The sequence below is a fragment of the Peromyscus leucopus genome, chromosome 3 (genome assembly GCF_004664715.2).
Source record: "Peromyscus leucopus breed LL Stock chromosome 3, UCI_PerLeu_2.1, whole genome shotgun sequence".
Classification (NCBI taxonomy): domain Eukaryota; kingdom Metazoa; phylum Chordata; class Mammalia; order Rodentia; family Cricetidae; genus Peromyscus; species Peromyscus leucopus.
In genome coordinates, this window is record NC_051065.1 from 75,174,023 (window position 1) to 75,198,843 (window position 24,821).

Genomic DNA, 24,821 nt, shown 5'->3' on the forward strand with positions numbered 1-24,821 from the left:
TTTTATATAACATTGTCTTTCTTATTTTCCTAACAATGTTGACATATCTTTGTTCATCTCATTTTACAGATAAACATATTTTAGAGTAACAATATCTAATTCTCATATATATATGAGACTACTAAGTTTAAAAATAGGGTAAAAATCCAGTTTTGTCTGCCTCTGAAAGAGACATAGGAATGAGAACAACTTACTTAATCAGAAAGGTCCACATGTTCATAGTGCATTGTAATGGATATGAAAATGTAATGATATTGTACTTAATGATAACATTTGTACATGTATAGGGATGGGGACTGTAACAAGTCTTTCTCTGTCCTGCCAGCCAGCTCCCAAATAATGAGACTTATTCATTATGAATACTTGGCCTTTAACTTAGGCTTGTCTCAACAAGTTCTTTTTTTTTTTTTTTTTCTTTTTTCTTTTTTGGTTTTTTGAGACAAGGTTTCTCTGTGTATCAGCCCTGGCTGTCCTGGAACTTGCTCACTCTGTAGACCAGGCTGGCCTGGAACTCACAGAGATCTACCTGCCTCTGCCTCCTGAGTGCTGGGATTAAAGGCATGCACCACCACTACCTGGCAAAACACACTTTTTTTTTTTTTTTTTAAAGATTTATTTATTTATTATGTACTGTGTTCTGCCTGCGTGTTTGCCTGCAGGCCAGAAGAGGGCACCAGATCTCATCACGTATGGTTGTGAGCCACCATGTGGTTGCTGGGAATTGAACTCAGGACCTCTGGAAGAGCAGCCAGTGCTCTTAACCGCTGAGCCATCTCTCCAGCCCCTCAACTAGCTCTTATAACAAATTAATCCATTTATATTAATCTATGTTCTGCCATGTGGCATAACCTCTCTTCCATCTTACACCTCCTGTTTCCTCTGACTCTGGCTAGCAATCCACTTTTCTTCTTCCCAGAGTCCTCTGTCCCAATAAGTCCCTACTAACTTCTCCTGCCTAGCTATTTTATTGGCCATTCAGGTCTTTATACCAATCAGAAGGCATCTTGGCAAAGACACATATTCACAGTGTAAACAAATACTCTGCAACAGGGGACTAGTTCAGTCTTACTTGTATTCTAAAAGGGACACATAAAGAAAAAATGTCTCAAGAACGTTAAAGGGTTGCCAGGCATTGGTGGTGCACGCCTTTAATCCCAGCACTCGGGAGCCAGAGCCAGGAGGATCTCTGTGAGTTCCAGGCCAGCCTGGTCCACAGAGTTCGTTCCAGGAAAGGTGCAAAGCTACACAGAGAAACCCTGTCTCAAAAAATGTTAAAAGGTGGATATGATCCATTTTGGGTAGGGAAAATAAGAATTGAGGAATAACTTTATTCAAATATACAAAATAGTAGTATTGTAGAAGACATAGACTAGGTGCTCTCAACTTTCACAGATAACAGGAAAGAAAGGATGTAAACTTAAATCAAACCAAGTGATCAACTTGGTGTAAGAACCAGGCTGTTTGAGGATGATTAGATATTACCACAACAGAATGAAAGGCAGTAGCTATTGACATTCTTGTTATGTGCCAGAGACTCTGTTAAGTGCTTTACCTATTATTTAATCCTTAACACAGCCATAGAAGTTGTACCTTTTTGTGTACAGGGTCAGCTTGGTGAGGAGGCATGGAGCGGTTAAGGGCCCCTAATTAAGCAGCTGAAAGATGGAGCCAGGCCCAGAGTCGTAGCCTGACTCACCACCTTGCCGAAGAGTGAGACTGTGATCTAACAGCTTCCAGCTATGTGTGTGGGTCCTGCAGTTGGTATTACTAACTTTCCTCCCTGATATCTTCACATTACAAGGTTGTAGGGATTTGTTGGTTCCTTTTGTTTACTATGATCAACCTAATGATGGTTTCTTTTTTTCTTTAGCCTCTTTATGGCTTACTTCAAGCAAAATTGCAACTCATTACACATGCATATTTTGAAGAGAAAGATTTTTCCCAAATTTCTATTCTAAAGGTAACTAATTTCCTTACAAATATGTTTGGTGGAAGGTAGCTTAATGAATCAAGTAGCTCTTGTAGTAGTACTGTGAAGGACAGTTCTTGATAGTTTAAGAAAACATGGTGTGAAAGTCCATTTGCTTGGGCCTGAGGAGATGGTTCAGTGCTTAAGAGCACTTGCTGCTCTTGTAGAGGAACCAGATTTGGTTCCCAGCACCCACATGGTGGCTCACAACCACCTAGGGATCTGATATCTTCTTTGGCTTCCTTAGGGGACACACATGTACATTAGTAAAAAAATTTAAATTCATCTTTAAAATAAATAAATAAATTTAAAATAAATCTTTATTTAAAATATATTTGCATTAACCATTGATATTCTAGTGAGATCTACCCAAGTACTAAACTCAAACTGTCCTTGAGGAGGGAGTGACTGTCAACAATTAGTATCAATGCCTCTTACAAGGAGTAGTGTTTTGCTATAGCATTGTGTCTATAAATTTGAGTATCTAGCTTCTAGTTCCTGGTATTTCATTGAAGAAGGATAGCATATTTTTCTCAAGACTGGCATTAGTATAGAGTTCTGGATCTGTCCTGGGCCTGGGTAAAGTTGGGATAGTTAGGATTTTAGTGAGGAGGCAGGGGGAAGGTAATTCATACCACTCTTAAAGCTCTGGAATGGATCAAAAAAGGAGTATCCTGCGTAGCTTTTTGTTCTTTTTGCTCAGTATTCTCCTGATATTGTTCATGTCTACAAGAGAAGGAATGAGTTGAGTGCCCCAAACTAGTAGGTTTCAGAGACAATGGTTGCTTAATTTAGTACGTGGCAGAATAACCTACACAATCCTTTTCTGATCGTCGTATTTCTAGGAGCTTAGTGTCTAAAGTGACAATGAAAGGTTCTAAATTCGGTCTGCATTCCGCAGGAGCTCTATGAGCATATGAACAGTTCCTTAGGAGGGGCCTCATTGGAAGGATCGCAGGTGTATCTTGGTAAGTAACTTGTAGGTCAGAAGCTATGTCCTCAAAGTTGGCTGTGGCCAAACTGGGTTGCATGTAACTGGTCATGATCAGAACTGTCAAGCATATGTGCATTTCATTGAATATTATACAAATAATTATTTACACAATCTTTGTATGGTATCTAAGTTCTTAAATTTACTTCTTCCTTAAATACCCTCTTAGCTAGCATTCATACAATATTGATCATTAGCTTATGCTGGTAGTGACAGTTACAGGTATTGCACAGGTGAGTTTCAGCTCTTTGAATAGTACTGAACTTCTTTCTGTTAATGCTGATCAGTGTAACTACCAGTAGGATGGGGGTGGGGTGCTGCTTAGCTCTTGACTGAGATTCTTCAACTTGGGGATTTGTTAAATGTACACTATTTTGACAGCTCAAAACATCCGTTGTTACCTGAGGTACTCAATAAATATTCTTTTGTGGGAAATAGAGTTGTAATGCTGTGGTGATGTGTGTTTCCTCAGTTTCCATTTCAATGTGAAGTAGCCAATACTAGTGCAGTCTTAAACAGAAAGTCAGCTAGATAGTCCTGTTCTGAGAATGTATTTATAAATTGTTTTCTCTTTTACTGTGGTGTTTGAGATGGATGATTGGAAAAGAGTGTGATTCAGAAATAATAGTATATGTAATACAGTGACCAGAAGTCATGTTTAAATGACTGGCTGCCACTATGGTGTAAGCTTAATGATTTTTAAACTTCTGTGGTTTATGTTTGTAGAATAGAAGAAGTGTTAAACCCAGTGTTTAAAACAGTATTCACTAATAGTGTATAGATATGTGTATTTATATTGCAGTTAATAAAATTTAAAAGCCACATTTGAAGTGCTCAGTGGCTAATGTGTCTGACAGGGCATATTTTAAACATTTTCATCCTTGGGGAAGATTCTGTTAAACAGTACTCTTTCTGAGTATATATGTATTTCACCAACTATTACATAAATGTTTGAATATTTATATATTCTCATTTGCTTTTTTAGATATTCTCTTCCTTTCGCATTTAGCTCTCTTGTTTACATTGCAGGTCTGTCTCCTCGAGATCTTGTTCTTCATTTTCGACACAAGGTGTGATAGATATCCTTCAACTTGCGATGTACTGAAATGGGAAAGGCTGTTCTTGGGTTCCTTTTCCTGTGAACTCAAGGCAGCATCACAATCAGCTGATGGCATAATTGTGGTTTTGCTCTTCTAAGACAGCTTCGTAACCACACAGAGCTGGAGATGTCAGGAGTATTTGTGTGGTAAAAGTCTGGGAGTACCTCTTGCTGGATAGGGTTTGCTTTTGATTCCTTCGTTCTGCAGTCTTTGCAATCTCACTTAGTAGGTAGAAAAAAATGTTGTTCCCTGAAAGTGGAACATTTTTCTATATAAATTATTTTTTATTTTGTTGTGATTTTTGGTGCCAGAAATTATAATCTTTATTGTTAAAGTATATGTTGTCTAGGAATACACACATTTGTTATTTATTTACCAAACCTTTATTGACTATCCATGTAAATGCTATATATCCCAGACTAGCCTGAACTCACTCTGTAGCTAAGGATGACCATGAATTTCTGATACTTCTGCTTCCACCTCTGAGTGCTGAGATCACAAGTGTGCACCACCATGCATAGCTTAAATGGTTCTGGGAATCTGAATTCAGGGCTGTCATACACAGTAGGCATGCATGTTATGAACTGAGTCACTCCCCAGCCTCAAATCTCTGCCTTTTCAGAAGCTTGAAATTTTTCAAGCAAAGATAACACTACTCCTTCCAAAAAAAAAAAAAAACTATTTCAATTAAAGGTTATATGATTCTCATATTTCTAGAGGACATAGGTAATACTTAATTTCTCAATTCAAGTTCCTAATTTCTCATATATCTTAAGTACTATAATTATTTAATATTATATAACATGTTTATATTTCAGAAAAGAAAATAGCAATTGATTTCTTATTTTAACACAGCATTTCTTTTTCCTTCTTCAGGTCTTGATCCTGTTTAAGCTAATTCTTCTGGAAAAAAAGGTGAGATATAGAAGGATAAAAGGAAGAACAGATGCTTTATCTTTTATTGACATTGCTTACATGTTATGTAACACTGGAATTAATGATTAAGTATTAAGACATTTTGTCTATCAAATGATCTATCAAATGTCTATCAAATCACAAAATTCTTTTCTTTCCTGTCATAAGCATACAAGTTTGTGTTCTTTTTTTGGAGGCAGTTTGATTTTAAACTAACTTAAATAAAAAAGGAAATGTGTTGGCTCAGTCAAACTTGGTGCTTCCAGGGTATCACAACCTTGGGTGTTCTCTTTGTCCTATAGTCCAGTTAATTTTACCCAGAGCTGATCTCTCTTGTATACAAGAAACTACCAACAGTAATTTTACTATTTGCTTCCTCAGACATAATACCCACTTCTCAAACCACCGAATATGAATTTTTTCTTTCAGTTTGTTTGGGCCCATCAGGCAGTATGCCCACCACTAGATTCAGAATTGTGACCAAAAGCCTGCCTATGCTAATTGGCTTAAACTTGGGTTCCAAACCACTCTCTACTATAAAGAGATTGAATTTGGAATTGCCGTAACCATTGTAAACCTCAGGTCTGTGAACTAGGCCTCATAGCCAATTCTAGCTTACCACTTTTATAGAAGTTTGTTGTTTTTAAGGCTTATTTTATTTGTATTTATATGAGTGTATTTATGTTTATGTGTGTGTCTGTGGAAGCCACATGCAGGGCATGAGATACTCTGTAGCTGTAGTTACAGGGTACCTAATGGGAGTGCTAGGAATTGAACTCAGGTCTTTTGCAAGAGCAGCAGTTGTTCTTAAGTAGGAAAACAGGCATCCCTAATATTTGCTTATTGTATGTGGCTGTTTCTATCCTGTAGGAGCAGAGTTGAGTAGTTGTGAGAGACCATATGGCCCACAAAGCAAATGTGTCTAACCCTTTATAGAAAAAGTTTTCTGAAATTCTGGTTTAGACTAATCAGAAGCCAGCCCTGTAATAAACCAGTTTTATATCCCATGTTGACTGCATTCAGTGCAAATAAGGTAGAAAGGATGTTAAGGGATTAGTTAGGCACTATGCTTGCTATGGCTCATGACCTTAAGCCAATTATTCCTTTGCCCCAATAATTCTCCTGTTAGGGATTTCTTTTTCAGAATTAACCTGATTTGGATGCAAAACTACCTGAAAGAGTCCATCACAGAATCACTTAAAATGGGTAGCTAACTATTGTGTGTTGCATGTAACTCCAAACAATAAAAATCCCCCAATACTTTTTATTGTCAAGATGTTTCATAGCATATTAGGTTAAAAGTTATCCAACCATAAGACTGTAATCCAGTTTTTACATTTTATTTATTTTATGAGTGTTTTGCCTGTGTGTGTGTATGTGCAATACACGTGTGCCTGGTGCCCTACAGAGACCAGAAGAAGACATAGATCCTCTGGAGTTACAGATGATTGTGAGCTGCCATGTGGGTGCTGCAGACTGAACCTGGTTTATCAGCAAAAGCAGGGAGTGTTCTTAATCACTGGGCTATTTCTCTAGCCCCTGTGATCCTAGTTTTATAAGCAGATACAGATTCACTGAAACATGGCAAGAGAATATAATACACAGACGGTTTTAAGTTTCCCTACATGTTATGTTCTTTTCTCTTCTCTTTTTTTTTTTTGAACAAGATTTGAATGTGGCCCAGGCTGCTTGAAAATTCATAATCCTCCTACCTCTAAACTCTGAATCCTGGGATTATAAGAATACAGCATGACTCCTAGCTATAATAATGTCCTTGATAGCTGATTTCTTCTTTTAATTCCTTAAAATTTTAATTAGATTTGTCCATAAAGAATGTACTTATACTATGTGAAATAGAGAAATTTTTTGTTATTGGAACTATTAAATGTCATTGTGGGGACTTTAGAGAGTGGATTTTTATTCTAAATAGGACATTAGTGGTTGGAGAAATGGCTCAGTCAGTAAAGTGCTTGCCATGTAAGTGTAAGCACCTGAGTTCAGCACCATGTGAAAGCTGGCACAGTAGCATGCTCCCTGATCCCTGCACTGGAGAGGTGGAGATTGAAGGCTTGCTGGCTTACTGGCTAGCTCATCTGGCCAGCTGTTAATTCCAGATTTAGTGAGAGACTTTGTCTCAAAACATAATAACATAGAGAAGAATTGGAAAAGATACTCATTGTTGCATTCCATCCTCCACAGACATTTAGACGTGTGCAAGAACACCTATAAACATGAACACAAAATAAAGTTTAAAAACCCAGGTCTAGGGGCTAGAGTTAGAAGAACACTGGCTGTTCTTCCACAGTGAGTCACTGGGTTTGATTCCCAGTACCCCTACATGGTGGCTCATAACCGTCTATAACTCCAGTAGCAGGGGATCTGATCCTCTTCTGGCCTTTCACCAAGCACAGGCACATGCATTGTTCACAGATATACAGGCAGGCAAAACACACATAAAATAAAAATTTAATTTTTAAAAATTCTAGTGATGTATTGAAAAAAAAAAAGTCAGAAGACAGTATCACACGCTTGTAATCTCAGGATGGTGGCAGGTTCCAGACCAGCCTGGACTACATAGTAACTACCTGACAATTCACACTCTAAATGTTGTTGTTTCTGTTGCACTGTAGCCTTTGCATTTATTTCTCTGGTATCTCTGGCCTATCCCATCAGTCTCTTAGTAATTTATCTTCTATAAAAATTGCAATTGTGGGCTGGAGAGATGGCTCAGAGGTTAAGAGCACCGACTGTTCTTCCAGAGGTCCTGAGTTCAATTCCCAGCAACCACATGGTGGCTCACAACCATCTGTAATGATATCTGGTGCCCTCTTCTAGCCTGTAGACATACATGCAGGCAGAACATTGTATACATAATAAACAATACAATATATATATAAAAAAAATTGCAATTGTAAAGAATGGTGGTAAGGAACAGAGTTTTCAATATGTTTATAGAAAGATAATAAATGACTGAGGGGATCCATATTAACTGTTACAGATAAAATGTATAATCAGTTGGTTTTTTTTTTTTGTTTTTTTTTTTTTGTTTTTTTATTTAGGAACCAGTCAGGAATCCCTTATTACCTTTCTAACTCCCTCTAGTCTCAAATTATTCTATTAGGAGACCTCATGGCTCATTGGTAGCATATCTAACTCCAAATCAAATTGTTCCATCACCTCATACTCTTTTGTTTATTTTTTTTTTTAGATCTATTTCATTTTTAACTGTGTATATGTGGGCATGTGTCTATATGTATGAGTACAGGTACACTCAAGAATCAAAAAAGAACTTTGGATCCTTTGGAACTGGAATTACAGGCATTTGTGAACTGGGTGATGTGGGTGCTGGGAACCTAACTCAGGTCCTCTGCTAAAGTAATGTATTTTCTTAAACACTGGGCCATCTCCCCAGTCTGGCCTCTTTCCCCCATTTCCTCCTGAATTTCATGACTTGCACTTTTTTTTTTTTTTTTTTTTTTTTTTTGGTTTTTCGAGACAGGGTTTCTCTGTGTAGCTTTGCGCCTTTCCTGGGACTCACTTGGTAGCCCAGGCTGGCCTCGAACTCACAGAGATCCGCCTGACTCTGCCTCCCGAGTGCTGGGATTAAAGGCGTGCGCCACCACCGCCCGGCATGACTTGCACTTTTTAACTGATTGTGTATCTATTATATATGTCTGTGGGGGTGTATGTACAATTAGGAGCACCTTTTCCTGCATGCTGAGACTAACAGGGTTTTGGGGCTATCCTCATCAATCAATCAACCTATTCATTTTGGGTTATGGTTTCTGTTAACCTGGGACTTGTATTTCTTCAGCTATACAGGAAGCCAGCAAGCCTCAGCAATCCCCTAGGCTCAGCCTGCTTCAGAGCTGGTTTTATAGCATGCAAAGGGTGCTGCCCAGCTTGTTACATGGACATTGGAACCTGAATTCTAGTCCTTATGATTGACACTTTTTTAAACTATGGAGTACTTCATGAATTTGCATGTCATCTTTGCACAGGGGATATGCTTATCTTCTCTGTATACTTCCAAATTTACTATCTGTGCTGCTGAAGTGAGTTTGGCACTTTTTAAAAGAATCTAGTCAAGTATTATAGAATTAAATTTGTGATTGTTTTCTTGTGGTTAGTTTCAGATTAAACATTTTAAGCATTTTTAGCAAGATGATAAATTAGTAATGACATTACCTCAGAATATGACACAACTGTACTGTTCTTGATAATATGAAATTTGATCATTTGGTTAAGGTGACAAACTACCTTAGCCAATAATTTGTGGGACAGTCAATCTAACATATTATAAATATTCTGTTGCCCAACAATCTACCATGATCATTTCAGTGTCTGTTGGCAGTATTTTTATAATTACATTTTTTTATTTATTAAAACCTTATTATAAAGAACTTAAAAATTTTTTTTAATTATGAAATTAACCAAACCCAAAGTCTAGTTAACTCATTGTGTGTGTGTGTGTGTGTGTGTGTGTGTGTGTGTGTAAAGTTCAGTGGACAGTTTCTACAGTGTAGGACACACAGATTGAACTAAAGTCATCAAGCTTGGTAGACACCTTTATCCTTTGAATCATCACCAGACCTCAAATTTCCTGAATTTTGGTAGTTGGGAAAGCTAATTTGTTATTGTTGTTTTAAATCATGACTCATGGGTGGTGTTGGTTTTTTTTTAAGTATTATTCATATGCAAAGAATTCTTCCTTTATTATTATTACAGTCTCATGAATTTTCTCATTTAATTTTATTTGAATCCATTTCAGGTTCTTTTTTACATTTCTCCAGTGAATAGATTGGTGGGTGCACTAATGACCGTGTTATCCCTTTTTCCAGGTAAGAGGATAGCCATAACTACTTTCGTTTAATGTTATTGGAGTTTAGACTTTTAGTAATAAAAGTATACAAAAATAAACTAGTAGGGTTAACATTTCTGTTTAATTTTTCTTTGAGTAATAGGTTTTTTTCCTTTAGCCAATGTAGCAAGTCTTTCTTTGGACTGCCAGCTCCTGAGTAATGACACAGAGACTTATTATTAATTATGAAAGCTTGACCTTAGCTTAGGCTTGTTCCCAACTAGCTCTTAAAACTTAAATTAACCTGTTTATATTCATCTACATCTGCCACATCATTCAACTACCTCTCTCAGTACCATATGTCCAACTTTCTCTGCATCTCACTGACAAATCCCCTAATTCTCAGATACTTCCCAGAGTTCCTAGCTTTGCCTGGAAGTCCCACCTATCTTCTTCTGCCTAGCTGTTGGCCATTCAGCTCTTTATTAAACCAATCAGAAGGTGCCTTAGGCAGGTGAGGTAAAACAGTAACACATCTTCACACAGTGTGATCAACTATCCTGCAATAAGCCTGTGTTTCTTTATTTTATGTTTTTAGCCTTTATTATGTGGAGGGGGTTGTTGATAAGCTATGGCATGCTGGTGACCTGAGGACAGCTTATGAGAGTGTTCCCTTCTTCCACTGTGTGTGTGTGTGTGTTGTGGTATTGAACCCAGGTGTTCAGATTTGATGGCAAACATCCTTACTCTTGCCATCTCCCATCTTAACTTTTTCTCCCCACAAAATAGAATTTCTCTATGTAGTCCTTATTGTGTTAGAACCCACTTTGTAGACCAGGCTGGCCTCAGACTCAGAGATCTACCTTCCTATGCCTAACAAGTGCTGGTATTAATTCATGTGCTACCACACCCAGCTTTCCTTTTTTAATAGAAATTTTTATTAAAACAGGTACAAATATAGCTTATGAAAAAAATTTATAGATCTCTACTCTATAAAACAGAATATATACCTCTTATTTTCTTCTATATTATTATAATCTAAGCTGTTCTTCAATATTTTATATTTTAGGCATGATTGAACATGGCCTCAGTGACTGTTCTCAGTATAGACCCCGAAAGAGTATGTCTGAAGATGTTGGGCTTCAGGAAAGTAATCCCCCTGCAAATGATTTTATTTCTGAGTCCACTTCTGACATTTCAAACACCAGCTTGGGAACTGTCACGAAAATCACTTCAGGAAACCATGGAGGAGACACTGTCCTCCAGACGGAGCAGCCTTGCTTCCAAGTAGAAGATAACAACAACAGAGAACAAGAACCCAGTGACACTGTCTGCTATTTGAAACCTCCACCTCGTCCGTCTCCAGAGTCTTCAGAAAGTGACTGGGAAACTTTGGATCCTAGTGTTTTAGAGGACTCCTCCTTGAAAGAAAGGGAACAGATAGGGTCAGACCAAACAAACTTATTTCAGAAAGAATCTGTGCCCTCAGACAGTCCTCCAATTACTGTACAACCTCAAGCTAACACCAGGCAGGTGGTCCTGATACCAGGACTCATTTCTGGTTTGGAAGAGGACCAATATGGCATGCCTCTGGCCATCTTTACAAAGGTAAAATGCAGTATCCTTTATTGAGGATGTTAATTGTAACTTTAACTGTTTGAACACATTTTTAGATCTAAAAATTATCCTTGAAAACCGAAAAATACATACTGAATGTATAGTGCTGCTAGATCTGTGATCATATTTAAAACTATGGGGAAATAACTCAGAGGGAAAGAGTTCTGAAGCCAGTGAGTAATAAGGCCAGCAGTCACTGCATTAGGTCTGTTTTTGATTACTCAGACTTCTCTTTGAAAACAAAGAATGAATTGAAGTCCATAAATAAGAAGTCTACACAATCCTGACTGAACTTAAAGTTTGTATTAAAATATTATGCTTATAGCCTGTAGCCCCAGCTATGATGGAGACTAGGTAGGAAACTACTTGAACCTAAACATTTAAGGCCAACTTAGACAACATAGAGAGACTATCTTAGAAAAAGAAATAATATAATTCTAAAAGCTTCCATTTTAGGACAGAAAAATTGTTTAAATGTCTTACTTATTATTAAGTATACATATTTATACTTATTAAGAATATATATTTTATATATTTCATTTTGCTATGATTTAGTATGTAATTATATTCCAAAACTATTTCATCATTTTATGACAAATGATTCAATTCAGGTATCATGGTGTATATTTGTAATATTAGCAGTTGGGTCCTTCTGCACCTAAGGTCTTTTCTGCTTTTAAAAAGCTCTGCTGCTTAATGTAATTAAGGCGCCAGGGTCCATCCCAAGCTGGTAGCCAAACTTGGCAATGATGTCCACAGGTGCTGACTTCAGAGGCATGAAGGATATAAAACTGAAGGGTCGTGGATTCTTCCTCCCAGCTTTAGAGAGCTTCTGAGGCTAGACAGCATGTATCATGTGGCCTGCATGAAACTGTGAAAGCCTGATTAGGAGTGTAGACCCCAAGCTGTTAGAGAGCCAGAGCCATAGGATATTTGCCAGGGAGAGTTGCATATAGGGAGTGGAACCAGCCTAAACAGAGAGGTGTATGTTACAGGCTGCAAAGTTCGAGGGCCAGAGACACCTAAGTCTTTTGAAATTAAAGTCCACACATCAGACATAGAGCTACAGAATTTGAAGTTTTCCCTGCTGGGTTTCAGTCTTGCTTTAGTCCAGTATTTCTTAACTATGCCCCCTTTTCTCCTTTTTAGAATGGTAATGCATATTCTGTGCCAATGTATGTCAAAAGTATATAATTTGTGTTTTGATTTTCCAAGGGGTTACAGTTAAGAGATTCCCTTGAGATTTTATAAGAGACCTTAGACTTTTAAATAATGTTGAGACACTGGAAATCTGTGCTGACTTAAAATTGGACTAAATGCATTTTTGCATTATGATATGACTGTGAGCCCATAGGTGACAGGGAGTTGTAGTGTGGTTGTTTAAGCAAGAAATGGTCCCCATAGTCTCAGGTATTTGAACACTTAGTCCCCAGTTGGTGGTGCTACTTGGGGTAGGTTTTTAGAGTAAAAGCCTCACCATTTCCAGTGTATTCTCTCTGCTTCCTGCTTGCCAGTAAAGATGTAAGCTCTCAGCTTCCTGCTCCTACCACAGGGCTGTCGTATAATGTCACTCCTTCCCACCATAATGAACATTCATCCATCTGGAAACCTAAGCCACAAACCCTCTTCCTGACATAATGCCTTAGTCATGGTGTTTTACCACAGCCACAGAAAAGCAACTACTAGAGTGGACACTGTTGACTTGACGTTGTGTGTCTTTCTATGCTGTATACTTCATGGAAAATTCTGAGTTACTCAGCTTCCTAAAAGTGGTTGTTTTGACTCAGTATTGAAGAGTTAACAGAGAATGCCATCTTTACTTATTCTGTGGCCTCTCTGGGATTCTAAAATTATCCTAATTAGTTTCTTGATTAAACTAAGATTGTTGTCTTAAAGCTGAAATCTCAGAATCTTGGGAGAAAACTCATACCTCACGAATTACTAAGTTCAATAAGTAGTCACAAATTGTGTTTTGTTTTTTTAAAAAAATTTTATGAGAGAGACAGAGATCAGACGAAGACTGTAGAAATGTTTATCTCTTTCTATGTTGTTCCCAGGAATCAGACTGAGCTCATCAAGCTAAGCAGCAGATACTTTTAACAAATGAGCCATTTCTGTTAAATGGCCTCTTGTTAATTGTAGTGGATTCTTCACCCCAGATGACCAGATCTATGTTTCTTAACTCAAAATAACAAATGGCCCACAAATTATAACTTTAATTTTTTATGTTTTGCCTGCATGTACTGGTTGGGGTTTTTTGTTGTAGTTTTTTGTTGTTGTTGTTTGTTTGTTTGTGTCAACTTGAGAAAAACCTAGATGTATCTGGGATGAGGGAATCTTAACTGAAAAGTAAGGTTGTCCTGTAGGGAAAGTCTGAAGAGCATTTTCTTGATAATTGATTAATGTGACCAGCCCACTTTGCATGCCATCCCTGGGCAAGTGGTTGGGGTTGTGTAAGAAAGTAGGCTGGACAAGCCATGAGTAACAATCCAGTAAGCATCATTCTACCATGGTTTCTGCTTCAGTTTCTGCTTCCAGGTTCTTGCCCAGCTTTCCCTCAGTGATGGTTTGTGATCTAAGATTTGTAAGGTGAAATGAACCCTTTCCTTTCCAAGTTGCTGTAGAAACCCTAATTAATACAGAAATTGGTAGAGGTTCATGGGATTTTGCTGTGACAGACTTGAATATGTTTTGGGGAGGATAATAGAAGGACTTTGGAACTTTGTGCTAGAAAAGCTATTGGGTGTTCAGATGTTAATAAACTGTTGTGGGATCCTTAGAAATTAATATTGAGAGCAATATGAACAATGGAGGCCTGGCTTGTGAAGTTTAAGAGGAAAGCTTGAAGAGTCCCTTAAAGACTACCAGGGCCATTTGTTATTTTGAGTTAAGAAATGTAGATCTGGTCATCTGCGGTGAAGAATCCACTACAGTTAACAAGTGAAATCTTTGCTTTGCTGGGACAGTTTATAGTGGTCAGCTGGAGCTAAAGAATCAGCTGTGATTAGAAAAAGACCAACATCGAGCTGAGCATAGTGACACATGCCTTTAATCCCAGCCCTCGGTAGGCAGAGACAGGTAGGATTTCTGAATTCAAGGCCAGCCTAGTCTACAGAGCAAGTTCCAGGACAGCCAGGGATACACAGAGAAAACCTCTCTCAAGCAAACAAACAAAAAACCAAAAGAGACTGACATCATCAAGGCAAAAATCTGGGAAATGTTTCCTCAGGGTCAGCACACAAGCTGTGGTCCAGAGGGAACAAGGCTGTTGTGCTGGCTACTAAACTTGGTAATGTGTAAGCATCTCCCAGATGGTACTGGTTTTCAAACCATGAAGGAGACATGGAGTGTAACTGGGGATTAGCACGGTAAGAAACTAGGAGAAACCACTAGTGAATGTGCAGCCTCAGGTAAAGAAGCCCCAAGACTAAAGCCCCAAGGTTGTGGAGAGAAGTTGAGACTTAGCATCGTATGACTGAGTCAGAGTCCCCAAAGAGAGTAGGAGAGAGGCTGTTGATGAAGGTGCAAGCCATTTGCAGAAGAAATACCAGCATTTTGGAGATTCCAGTCATGTGGTGAGCATCAAAGACAGCTGTGGAGTGGAGCAATCGGGAGTCTATGAAACATACTGTATGTGCTTTGGATGCCAGAGCCAGAGAAGTGGTACTGCACAAGCCCTTCGGAGCCCAGAAGATTGAGTTCCAGTGTCTGACACCGAGCTTTACATCGTGGGACTTTGGTTTTTCCTTTGTTTAGATTGTGACTGTCCCTTTGTTCTTCTCTTGGAATAAGAAAGCACTTATCTTGCCTTCTCCCCACAGGAACCCACAGTTATGAGCCTTTAGATATTTTAGAGACTGAACCTTTTTTTTTTTTTAAAGATTTATTTATTTATTATGTATATAGAAGAGGGCGCCAGATCTCATTACAGATGGTTGTGAGCCACTGTGTGGTTGCTGGGAATTGAACTCAGGACCTTTGGAAGAGCAGTTGGTGCTCTTAACCTCTGAGCCATCTCTCCAGCCCGAGACTGAACTTTTAAAAGATGTTGAACTTTTCAAGAAAACCCGGACTTTTAAAGTATTGAAATATTTTAAAAACTGAAGAACTTTTTAAAATATTCTGTTTATATTGTGATATTAATAGATCTTGGGGATGAACAAGAAAGAAAAGGTTATGATTAGGTGATGTATTTGTGTCAAATTGACAAGAGGTCAAATGTCCTGGTTAGTTTTTGTCAACTTGACACAAACCTAGACATATGTGGGAAGAGGAAATCTTAATTGAGAAAACAACTCCATGAGATTGGCCTGTGGGCAGGTCTGTAGGACATTTTCTTGAATAAACATTAATGGGAGAGAGTTCGGCCCATTATGGGTGGCTCCACCCTGGGGCATATGGTTCTAGGTTACATAAGAGAGCAGGCTGGGCTAGCCCTGGGGAACAAGTCAGTAGTAACATGCCTCCAGGTTTCTGCTTCAGTTTGTGCCTCCAGGTTCCTGCCCTGCCTTCACTCAGTGATGGAGTGTGACCTGAGAGCTGGAAGGTGAAATAAACCCTTTCTTTCCCAACTTGCTTTTAGTAAGGGTATATTATCACAGCAATAGAAACCCTAACTATGAAAATAAATGTATGTGTGCCATGTGGTCCTGATGTCCCAGGAGTGGCAGATCCCTGGAAAGTGGAGTGATAGATAGTTGTGGCCTACCGTCAGTGTTCTGGGAACCAAACCCATGTGCTCTGCAAAGCATCAGGTGTCCATCAGTGAGTCAGCTCTCAATCCCAGGTTGTGGATTTTTTTTTAACTGTCCTTATTTCCTGCAACTTTCAGAGCACTTTTTATCGGGAGGCAAATGAAGCAAAGAAAAATTTTGGTTTTGAGGGTCAAGTTTGTGAATTAAAGTGATATAAATCTTGTCAGTAAACCATGTTTAGCTGATAGATTTATGTGCTTTATGCCAGTACTGAATATGTGATAGGCTCACCACTTTACTATACTAAGTAAATCATTTTTTCTTCTTGTTTTTATCTTTTATTGTGTGTTGAGTAAAACCCACACTTCTAAAAATCACACTTCTAACTACAAATACTGATCCTTTGTCAGTAACTTTGGAAGATGAAATGTTCTTTTTTTTAAATTTACTTACTTGTATTTTATATACATTGGTGTCTTGCCTGCATGTATGTTTGTATGAGGGTGTTGACTCCCCTGGAACAGGAGTTATAGACAGTTAGTTATGAGCTGCCATGTGGGTGCTGGGAATTGAACCCAGGTCCTCTGGAAGAGCAGGCAGTGCTCTTAACCACTGAGCAATCTCTCCAGCCCCAGATGAAATGCTCTTAAAACCAGATTGTCTTTAAGCTGTTTCCTTCTGGAATTCTTTTACTTTAAATTTATTTTTCTCTTATATGTATAAGATTTTTGCCTGCTTGTATATGGGTACATGCAGTGCCTGCTCAGGTCAGAAGAGGGTGTCACATACCCTAAAGCTTGGGTGACAAAGGGTTGTGAGCCACCATGTAGGTCCTGCTAATAGCCTGTGCTGGTGGTGGTGGTGGTGGTGGTGGTGGTGGTGGTGGTTTTTTGAGACAGGGATTTCCTGTGTAGTCCTGTAACTCCATCTATAGACCAGGCTGTCCTTGAACTCAGAGATTCGCCTCCTCTGCCTCCCAAGTGCTGGGAACCACTGGGCTACAGCCTGTGCTCTTAACTGCTAAGCCAGTTCCCCAGCTCTTAGTATTTGAACTTGGATAAGAAGGATGCCATGGCAGCCTTACAGTCCAAGTTTATTATGTAAACCCCAGAGGTAATAGATGGCCAAATGTTTGTCTCACCTTTTCCTGAGAACTGATTTAAGAAATATGCAGAAGTAACAGAAGGGCTGAGGAAATGATGAGTCCAGAAGCAGCTATCAAGCCAGATACCCATGGAGTCATAGGAAGTGAATTGTGGATACTGAAAGTGGTAGAAAAAATTTTAAATCATGCCGTGAACTCGTGCTCTGCTGCTGTGCAGCTCAATGAGCAAAGAACTCTGAGGGGGGTGAGAGGAGCTGAAAAAGAGACAGAAATATTTTAGGGTGTGAAAATTCCATATTGAGGGTCTTCTATTTCCCCCTGATTTTGCACTGGAATTTGGCACATTCTGGCATAGTTAGTGTTGGGCTGGCTTTCTAGAAAGGACTGGGAACCTTTTCTGTTTAATTTCATGTGTCAGCTTTTCTCTCCAGTTATAAGTCATTTAGTAAAATCAGTTGAGGTACCATAAAAACTATTATTAGAAGTTACTTCCTTATAATTGCTATTTGTCAATTTAAAACAAAAAAATTAAATAATGAAATTTAATTATCTCAGCTATGTATGGTGGCATATGACTGCGACCCAGCACTTTGGTAGCTGAGGCAGCAGAATCCTGCATTTGAGACCAGCCCAAGATAGTAGGACTCTGTATAAAAACAAAGTCACTTAACTTCCCAACTTGTAACTGAATATATAGAGTATATTTTTTAGTGTTTGGATGGATAGTTGAAGGGGAGATGAATACTATTTCATTATATTATTCTACCCTACTTTTTTTCTTCCACTCACTCATTGGCAGATACATTCATTGCCTCTACCTCTTGGCTATTATGATTATTTCTGAAAATATGGATATGCATATATCTCATGATGTTTGCTTGGGATTTTTATTTGTTGTAATATGTATAGTTGTGTATATTAATCATATGTGATAATTGTTCTGTGGTTTTTGTTTTTTTTTGTTTGTTTGTTTGTTTTTGTCTTGTTTTAGCACTATATGGTATTGTTTCAAATACAGATGTTAAGTCGTCCTAGATAAGTGGGAAACCAGGAGTGAGTTTAATTTGCTTTTTGGAAAAAGACTATATTCTTCTGCAACCATATTCTAGTACCTCCCAAAGATTTTAGCTAAATTGAACATCATGAAAAGAAAAATAATGACACCATATTAAATTCTTTGAAACGTTGTACCAATTTGTAACATTTCCACATAGTTCAGTAGTAAAAAGATTCAAAGAACCTGTAATAAAACTGTGGACAGAGGATGTAGAATGCATGCCTGACATACACACAGTCCAGAATTCAACCACTAGAACCAAAAAGAAATGTTTCCTAACCCATCCTTCTACCCATCTGCCTTCTGTAATGGCCTCAAACATTACCAATGTCTTGTTTCCTTCTAGTGGTATTCTATGGCATAAGGATCTATGCATAGATTTTTGTGGTTCTGCTTCTTCCTCCAGATTGTTGGCACATTGGTTCACGAGGGTGGAGGGATCAGAAGCAGGGAACAGGGTTTGTTTTGGACAGCTGTGGGTATGATGGAGACAGCCTTCCGGGAGATGACTTCAGTGAATCTGCTCAGCTTTATTCCTGAATATAAGAAATATATAGGATTGGAGAGCCTGGGGACAAATCCTAGTTTGGATTAAGTGGAATGGACCTATCATAAGGCCTCATGTATGGCAACAGGGTCCTACAGCAAGCTCCTAGCACAAGTCTTAGTTACCATATGTGCAGCAGGGGAGGGTTCTAGCAGGAAACTGTGCCAAGGGTCACCCTAGAGATAAATCAGACATGCAGGCTTAGAGACAGCTTTCATAGCTTTCAGATAAGGGCAGGTAGAGAACAGGAAGTCTCTTTGGGGGAAAGGGAGTCCCCATGTCACTGAGCTTTGTAAAAAAGCTGCCAGGCCATGAGAAACTGTAACCTCTAACCAGCAAGGCCTTCCCACGGATTTCCCCACTCCTTTTAAACAAATAATAGCTGTCTGTGCCCATTTTTTTCTTGATCACGTCTACATTACATTCCTGAGAGTTAAACTCCATCACTTTTTATGGTTTTAGAATGTTCCATTATATGGCTAGAAATTTACATCACTCCATGAAGTTATGAATCCTATTTACGATAAACAGTACTGTATTAAGTAACTTAAAAATACAGCAGTAGATGAGCAGGGATGTCTTCAGGATAAACGTAGGTAAGCTACTGTGTGGAAGTGTGTGTGTGTGTGTGTGTGTGTGTGTGTGTGTGTGTGTTTTCAAGACAAGGTTCTTTGTAAGTAACCCAGTCAAAATACTCACAGGAAGGAAAAAGATTCTGAATCAGAATAAGTCTTCAGTGAGTGTGATGGTTTATGTACAACACGGGGCTGCACCTAAGATTCAGCAGCTCTCCCCTGCCTTTGTGCACAGGCATTATCCCTGACCGCATCCTTAACTCGGGACTGTGCGGGGTCGGGCTTGCTTGTGCTTGGTTGGTTTGCAGCCTTAAGTGACTGCTGAGGATTAGTGATCTAACTCTCATGTTAAGCAGTGCGATCTCAAATGGAAATTAAACACAAACACTGACAGTATAACTTGTGCTTTAACTAGTTTGTGGCAAACCTTTTGACATATTGGACAAGAAATGGGGTGCTTTGCTTCTCTCATTGCACCTTGGTGGCTGTGTACAGATGCAGGTTTTAAATAAAATTCTTAACTGCTTCCTATTAGACAACATACTTTTCAGTGCATGTCATGCTTTTAATTTCTTAAATTTAAAAAAAAGTCAGACTTTATTTAAATTAAAAATAAAATGATCAGATAAGACAGCCTTACAGAGAGGTTTGACCATTATTTGTGAAGCAAATAAATCAGTAACTGGACTTACTGCAGTCAAGGCAAGACATTCCTCTGTGAATATTATTTTAGGTGAACTAGACAGGCGGGAAGATTGGACATTTCTTTTACTCTTTGCTCTTCTGCTTTTGGCTTGAAAAGGAGAAGGGGCTGTTTTGTTTACTGTTCTGTTGTTTTCTGCTGCCCTTGTAATCCACAGGGATATCTCTGCTTGCCTTACATGGCACTGCAGCAGCATCACCTTCTCTCTGACGTCACCGTCCGGGGATTTGTGGCTGGAGCTACTAACATCCTTTTTCGACAACAGAAGCACCTCAGTGATGCCATTGTGGAAGTACGTTTATGTCTGAGTGCATGGACTTGGCCCGCTGCCTCACTTACTCCTTCCCAAATATGACTGTGAAGCTGCAGTAACAGCACTAATAAAGAAATAGCGTGGCTGTGTGCCAGTAATTGTAATTATATACTTTTTGTTTGTTTGGGGTTTTTTTTTTTTCTCTCTTCCATTATCAAACACCTGGTAAATGCTTGAGCAAGGATTCCAGCTTGAATAAACCAAACCTATCGTCTCAAAGCCTTATTAAAATGTGGATTTTTTTTTCAAAATAATTTAAACATATATCCTGCTTAATAGATTCCTGATGTTAAGGAATTTCAGAGTAGATATTTGATACCTTATCAATATATTTACAGTTTTGTTTTTGTTTATTTTTGTTTTTCAAGACAGGGTTTCTCTGTGTAGTTTTCGAGCCTGTCCTGGAACTTGCTCTGTAGACCAGGGTGGCCTCCAACTTACAGAGCTCTGCCAGGCTCTGCCTCCTGAGTGCTGGGATTAAAGGTGTGCGCCACCACCACTGCCCAGCTATATTTAAATTTTTTTAATTATTCATTTAATTTCACAATTTTAAAACGTTGGGATTTTTAACTCACTAAGGTTTTTATAATTACTGAGAGAAAGTTCATATTTTATGGGGAAATGGTTGAAATATAACAAATGAAATATCCAAGATTCAAAAAGTTACATCATTATCCCAAATTTGAAGCGGGGAGGAGTGTACAGTATAATGGAGAGCACGGGTGAGAGCACCAGAGTGCTTTAACGTTCAGAAGTTGTTTGATAGAAGTTTTATTATTTCACTCTAAAACTAATCGTTGGAGGTTGCTAACTATGCCTAAGATCTTTAATCACCAGCAGCTAACAAATAAAACAAAGCCTTGCAAGTTAGGTTTTTTGTGCATAAATGTACAAATACATTTTAAATACAAAAAAAAATGTATTTAAAATATTCTGAAGTATTCATGCCCTCAAAATGGAAAAATTTAAAGGACTTATAACTAAGCTTGTTTTCTGTGTTAATATAAGGGCAAATTTCATTGTGTATGTATCTCTATTTCTCCAAGTATTTACACTACCAAAGATTTTAAAAAGCATGAATTACTTTTATAGTTCAAAGTCATATTTGCACATGTGTTTTCTTTTCTGTAAGTCACTCTTTTTTTAAAGACTTATTTATTATGTGTGCTTATTTTTGCTTGTGTATATGTATACATGTATGCTGTGTACATACTTGGTGCCTGTGGAGGTCAGGAAAGGGTGCCAGATCCCCCAGAACTGGAATTATTCATGGATATAAGCAACCATGTAGGTGCTGTGAAACAAACCCAGATCCTCTCCAAGAGCAGCAAGTGCTCTGAACCACTGAGTCAGCTTTCCTCTTCTACCTATATTTTCTAAAAATAAAAATGGCTTTTTTTTTTTTAATAAAAATAGAGAAAGTATATAGAAACTTCAGTGTAAAAACCTGCCTCTTTCTTAAACACATCTTTGAGAATACTGTTACTCCTTTGCTTTATTTCGAACTCCAGTTCCCCAGTGTTTACTTTTTAAGATGTGGGGTGATTATCTGTGTGAGTGTCCCAGCTCTGACTTGTACCTGGGTACTCTTGTAGGTGGAAGAAGCACTGATCCAGATCCATGATCCAGAACTTAGGAAGCTGCTTAACCCAACCACTGCAGATCTAAGGTTCGCAGATTACCTAGTAAGGCATGTGACTGAGAACAGGGATGATGTCTTCCTGGATGGCACAGGCTGGGAGGGAGGTGACGAATGGATCCGGGCCCAGTTTGCAGTCTACATCCATGCTCTGCTGGCTGCTACGCTGCAGTTAGGTAAGAAGCACACAGCCACGTTTCTTCCTATTAATTTCCATGTTCTGATATTTATGGATGCTTTGAGTTGCACGAGAAACGAGTTGTAGAAAATCACCCGTTACTCATACAGACATAACAACTGTGACATTTTGAGTACTTTATCCTACCAAACCTGTTTCTTTACATGTTTTGGACTTTGGTTTTATGGTTTGGGGTAGTCTTTACAAAAGTGAGTCTATTAAAGCATATTTTCTGACCATTACTCTCCTTTATGATAGAAACATCAACATGTGTTAAGACATACTGATTGTTTTCACTTCAGCTTGGCTGCTGATTATTTTGTATCAGAAAATGCCAGTATTTGGCAATTGTTTATAATGTGCTTACAGATTTTCAAATTATCTGAAGAAATATTTTTAAAAGAATTACTGCAAATCATATTCTGAATGATTAAGACTTCAAAGTTTTATCCCATTCTAAAAAAAAATATTACTTTCCCTGTGAAACACTTAAAATGGGTCAGGTAAACATACCTTTCTGGTAAAAACTACTTCATTCTACTTAGAAAACAATATGAACCAGAAGTGGAGCTTTGCAGTGAGCTTTTCTATTTTGCAAATCTGGCAAATACTTGTAGACTTGAGACAAAAGTAGATTTCAGAATATTTTGCAGTTGTCATTACTAAAAAATTACATTACTTTTTTAAATAACAATGAGATATATGCAACATACAGTTTACTTTCTTGTAATATTCTGTGAACGTGCATGTCCACGGTGTCGTGAAGATTATTTGCATTGTTTTGTCTCCAGGGTTTTTAAATCATTACTGTCACTCCCACCTGCCAGGGTAATTTCAAATCCAGGCTTCAGAAATTGTTCTTCATTATAAAGAAAAACTAATGATCAAGTCCTCATCTATCAGTTGGATATTTTTAAATGTTTGTCACCTTTACAACTATAGCAGCAGAGGCATCAAAATTAAATCTTATAACCCAAATTTACTTACTGATCAAAAAAAGAAGCCCAGATAGCCACCAGGTTTTTGGCCTCAAAAGTAATCAACTTAAAAAAAAAAAAAAAATACAAGGTCTGTTCTGAACACTTTATAGCTAAAATTTTTTTTCTTTCTTTTTTTTTTTTTTTTTAAGTTTGTCTGTGTAGCCCTGACTGTCCTAGAACTCGCTCTGTAGACCAGGCTAGCCTCAAAACTCAGAGATCCATCTGCCTCTGCCTCTCAAGTACTGTGATTAAAGGCATGGGCCACCACCACCCAGCTCATTTTATATTTACTAATTTTTACCTTAACAATAATCCCAGACATTCTAATTTTACAGAAGATAGAATGGGGGGGGGGGCATAACTGGCTCATACAACTGGATGAGAGGCTTCAGCTGTCTGTTTCAAGTCCATTCTCAAGCATGGTCAGGAAAGGAGAATGAACTGTAGGAATATCTTGTAGAAACAAAACTTCATGCTGTACAGAACCATGTGTCTCCTAGTCCTTTCCTAGCAAAAAAAGCTATTTGGATTTCACCTTCAAAACAAACAACATAGCCAAACATGGTGGCACATGCCTCAGGTACCACCTGCCTGGACAGAAGAAAGCCGAGACCAGAAGGGTCACAAGAGTTTGAAGCCAGCCTGAGTACATAGCAAGACCTTGTCTCAAAAACAATATAGCAAACCAGCTTGCCTGTGTGATAAATGTGAGGCAATAGCTACTTGGATCAGTTCTCCAGACCTCTCTGTCCCTCCAAACAGCAGCAATACTCTGCATTGACACTACCCCAAGGTATCAAAAAAGAGAAGAGCTATTTAGCACTAATGTGAAAATCCTATGTTAAGTATTTTTAACAGTGCAATGCTTGGATACTCCAGAATGAGGCAAACGTGGGTAAAGAAACCGTTTACTTGCTTGTTCTTAACTCTTTAGACATTTGTGGAGAGATTCTAACTGCCCCACCATGTGCTTATGCCAGTATGTCTGCTCAATGTCAAGTCTATAGTTTTTGTTTAATAAGTAGTATGATCCTTGTAATGGTAAGAAAAACATGAAAACATTTTGGTGTTGTAGAGAGCCATGGGAAATGTTTGGCTCAGTCCTGTAGCAAGAATCTTAAATGGTCTTATTAATTAAAATCAAACCTGAGGCCAGTTATTGGGGTGAATGCTGGAAGATCAGAGAGACAGAACAGGCCACAGCTTCCTCACCTTGCCAGTTCTTCAGCTGATCCTGTTTCCTCAGACTGGAAACCTCTGAGTCCTCATATCCGAATGGATCTCAGCTGAACTGCTGCTAGAAGCCTAAAATCTTAACCAGCCAAATGCTTCTAGTTTCTGGTCTTCATGCCTTATATATCTTTCTCTTTGCCATCACTCCCTGGGATTAAAGGCTCACTTCTTGAGATTAAAGGTGTGAGTCACCATGCCTGGCTGTTTCCAATGTGGCCTTGAACTCACAGAGATCCAGAGGGCTTTCTGCCTCTGGGATGCTAGGATTAAAGGTGTGTGCTACCACTGCCTGTCCTCTATATTTAATATTGTGGCTGTCCTGTTCTCTGACCCCAGATAAGTTTATTAGCATGTACAATATTTTGGGAAACACAATACCACCACACAGTCCTCTTATTTTCCTG

The 24,821-nt window shown here is 38.4% G+C and overlaps 1 protein-coding gene and 1 non-coding gene across 2 annotated transcripts in view; one reads left to right on the forward strand and one right to left on the reverse strand.

The window, feature by feature from the left end:
- Avl9 (AVL9 cell migration associated) overlaps window positions 1–24,821 on the forward strand; it is a 47,572-nt gene that overhangs the window by 13,583 nt on the left and 9,168 nt on the right. Inside the window, exons 5-12 of the mRNA XM_028861525.2 lie at window positions 1,871–1,960; window positions 2,871–2,937; window positions 3,990–4,030; window positions 4,937–4,975; window positions 9,747–9,816; window positions 10,846–11,384; window positions 20,232–20,366; window positions 21,983–22,202. Coding sequence (XP_028717358.1) covers window positions 1,871–1,960; window positions 2,871–2,937; window positions 3,990–4,030; window positions 4,937–4,975; window positions 9,747–9,816; window positions 10,846–11,384; window positions 20,232–20,366; window positions 21,983–22,202 — 1,201 coding nt within the window. The remainder of the gene's footprint in view (window positions 1–1,870; window positions 1,961–2,870; window positions 2,938–3,989; window positions 4,031–4,936; window positions 4,976–9,746; window positions 9,817–10,845; window positions 11,385–20,231; window positions 20,367–21,982; window positions 22,203–24,821) is intronic.
- On the reverse strand, window positions 8,932–9,043 carry LOC114686847. Its single transcript, XR_003733623.1, has one exon. It is a non-coding gene; the product is annotated as a U6 spliceosomal RNA (small nuclear RNA).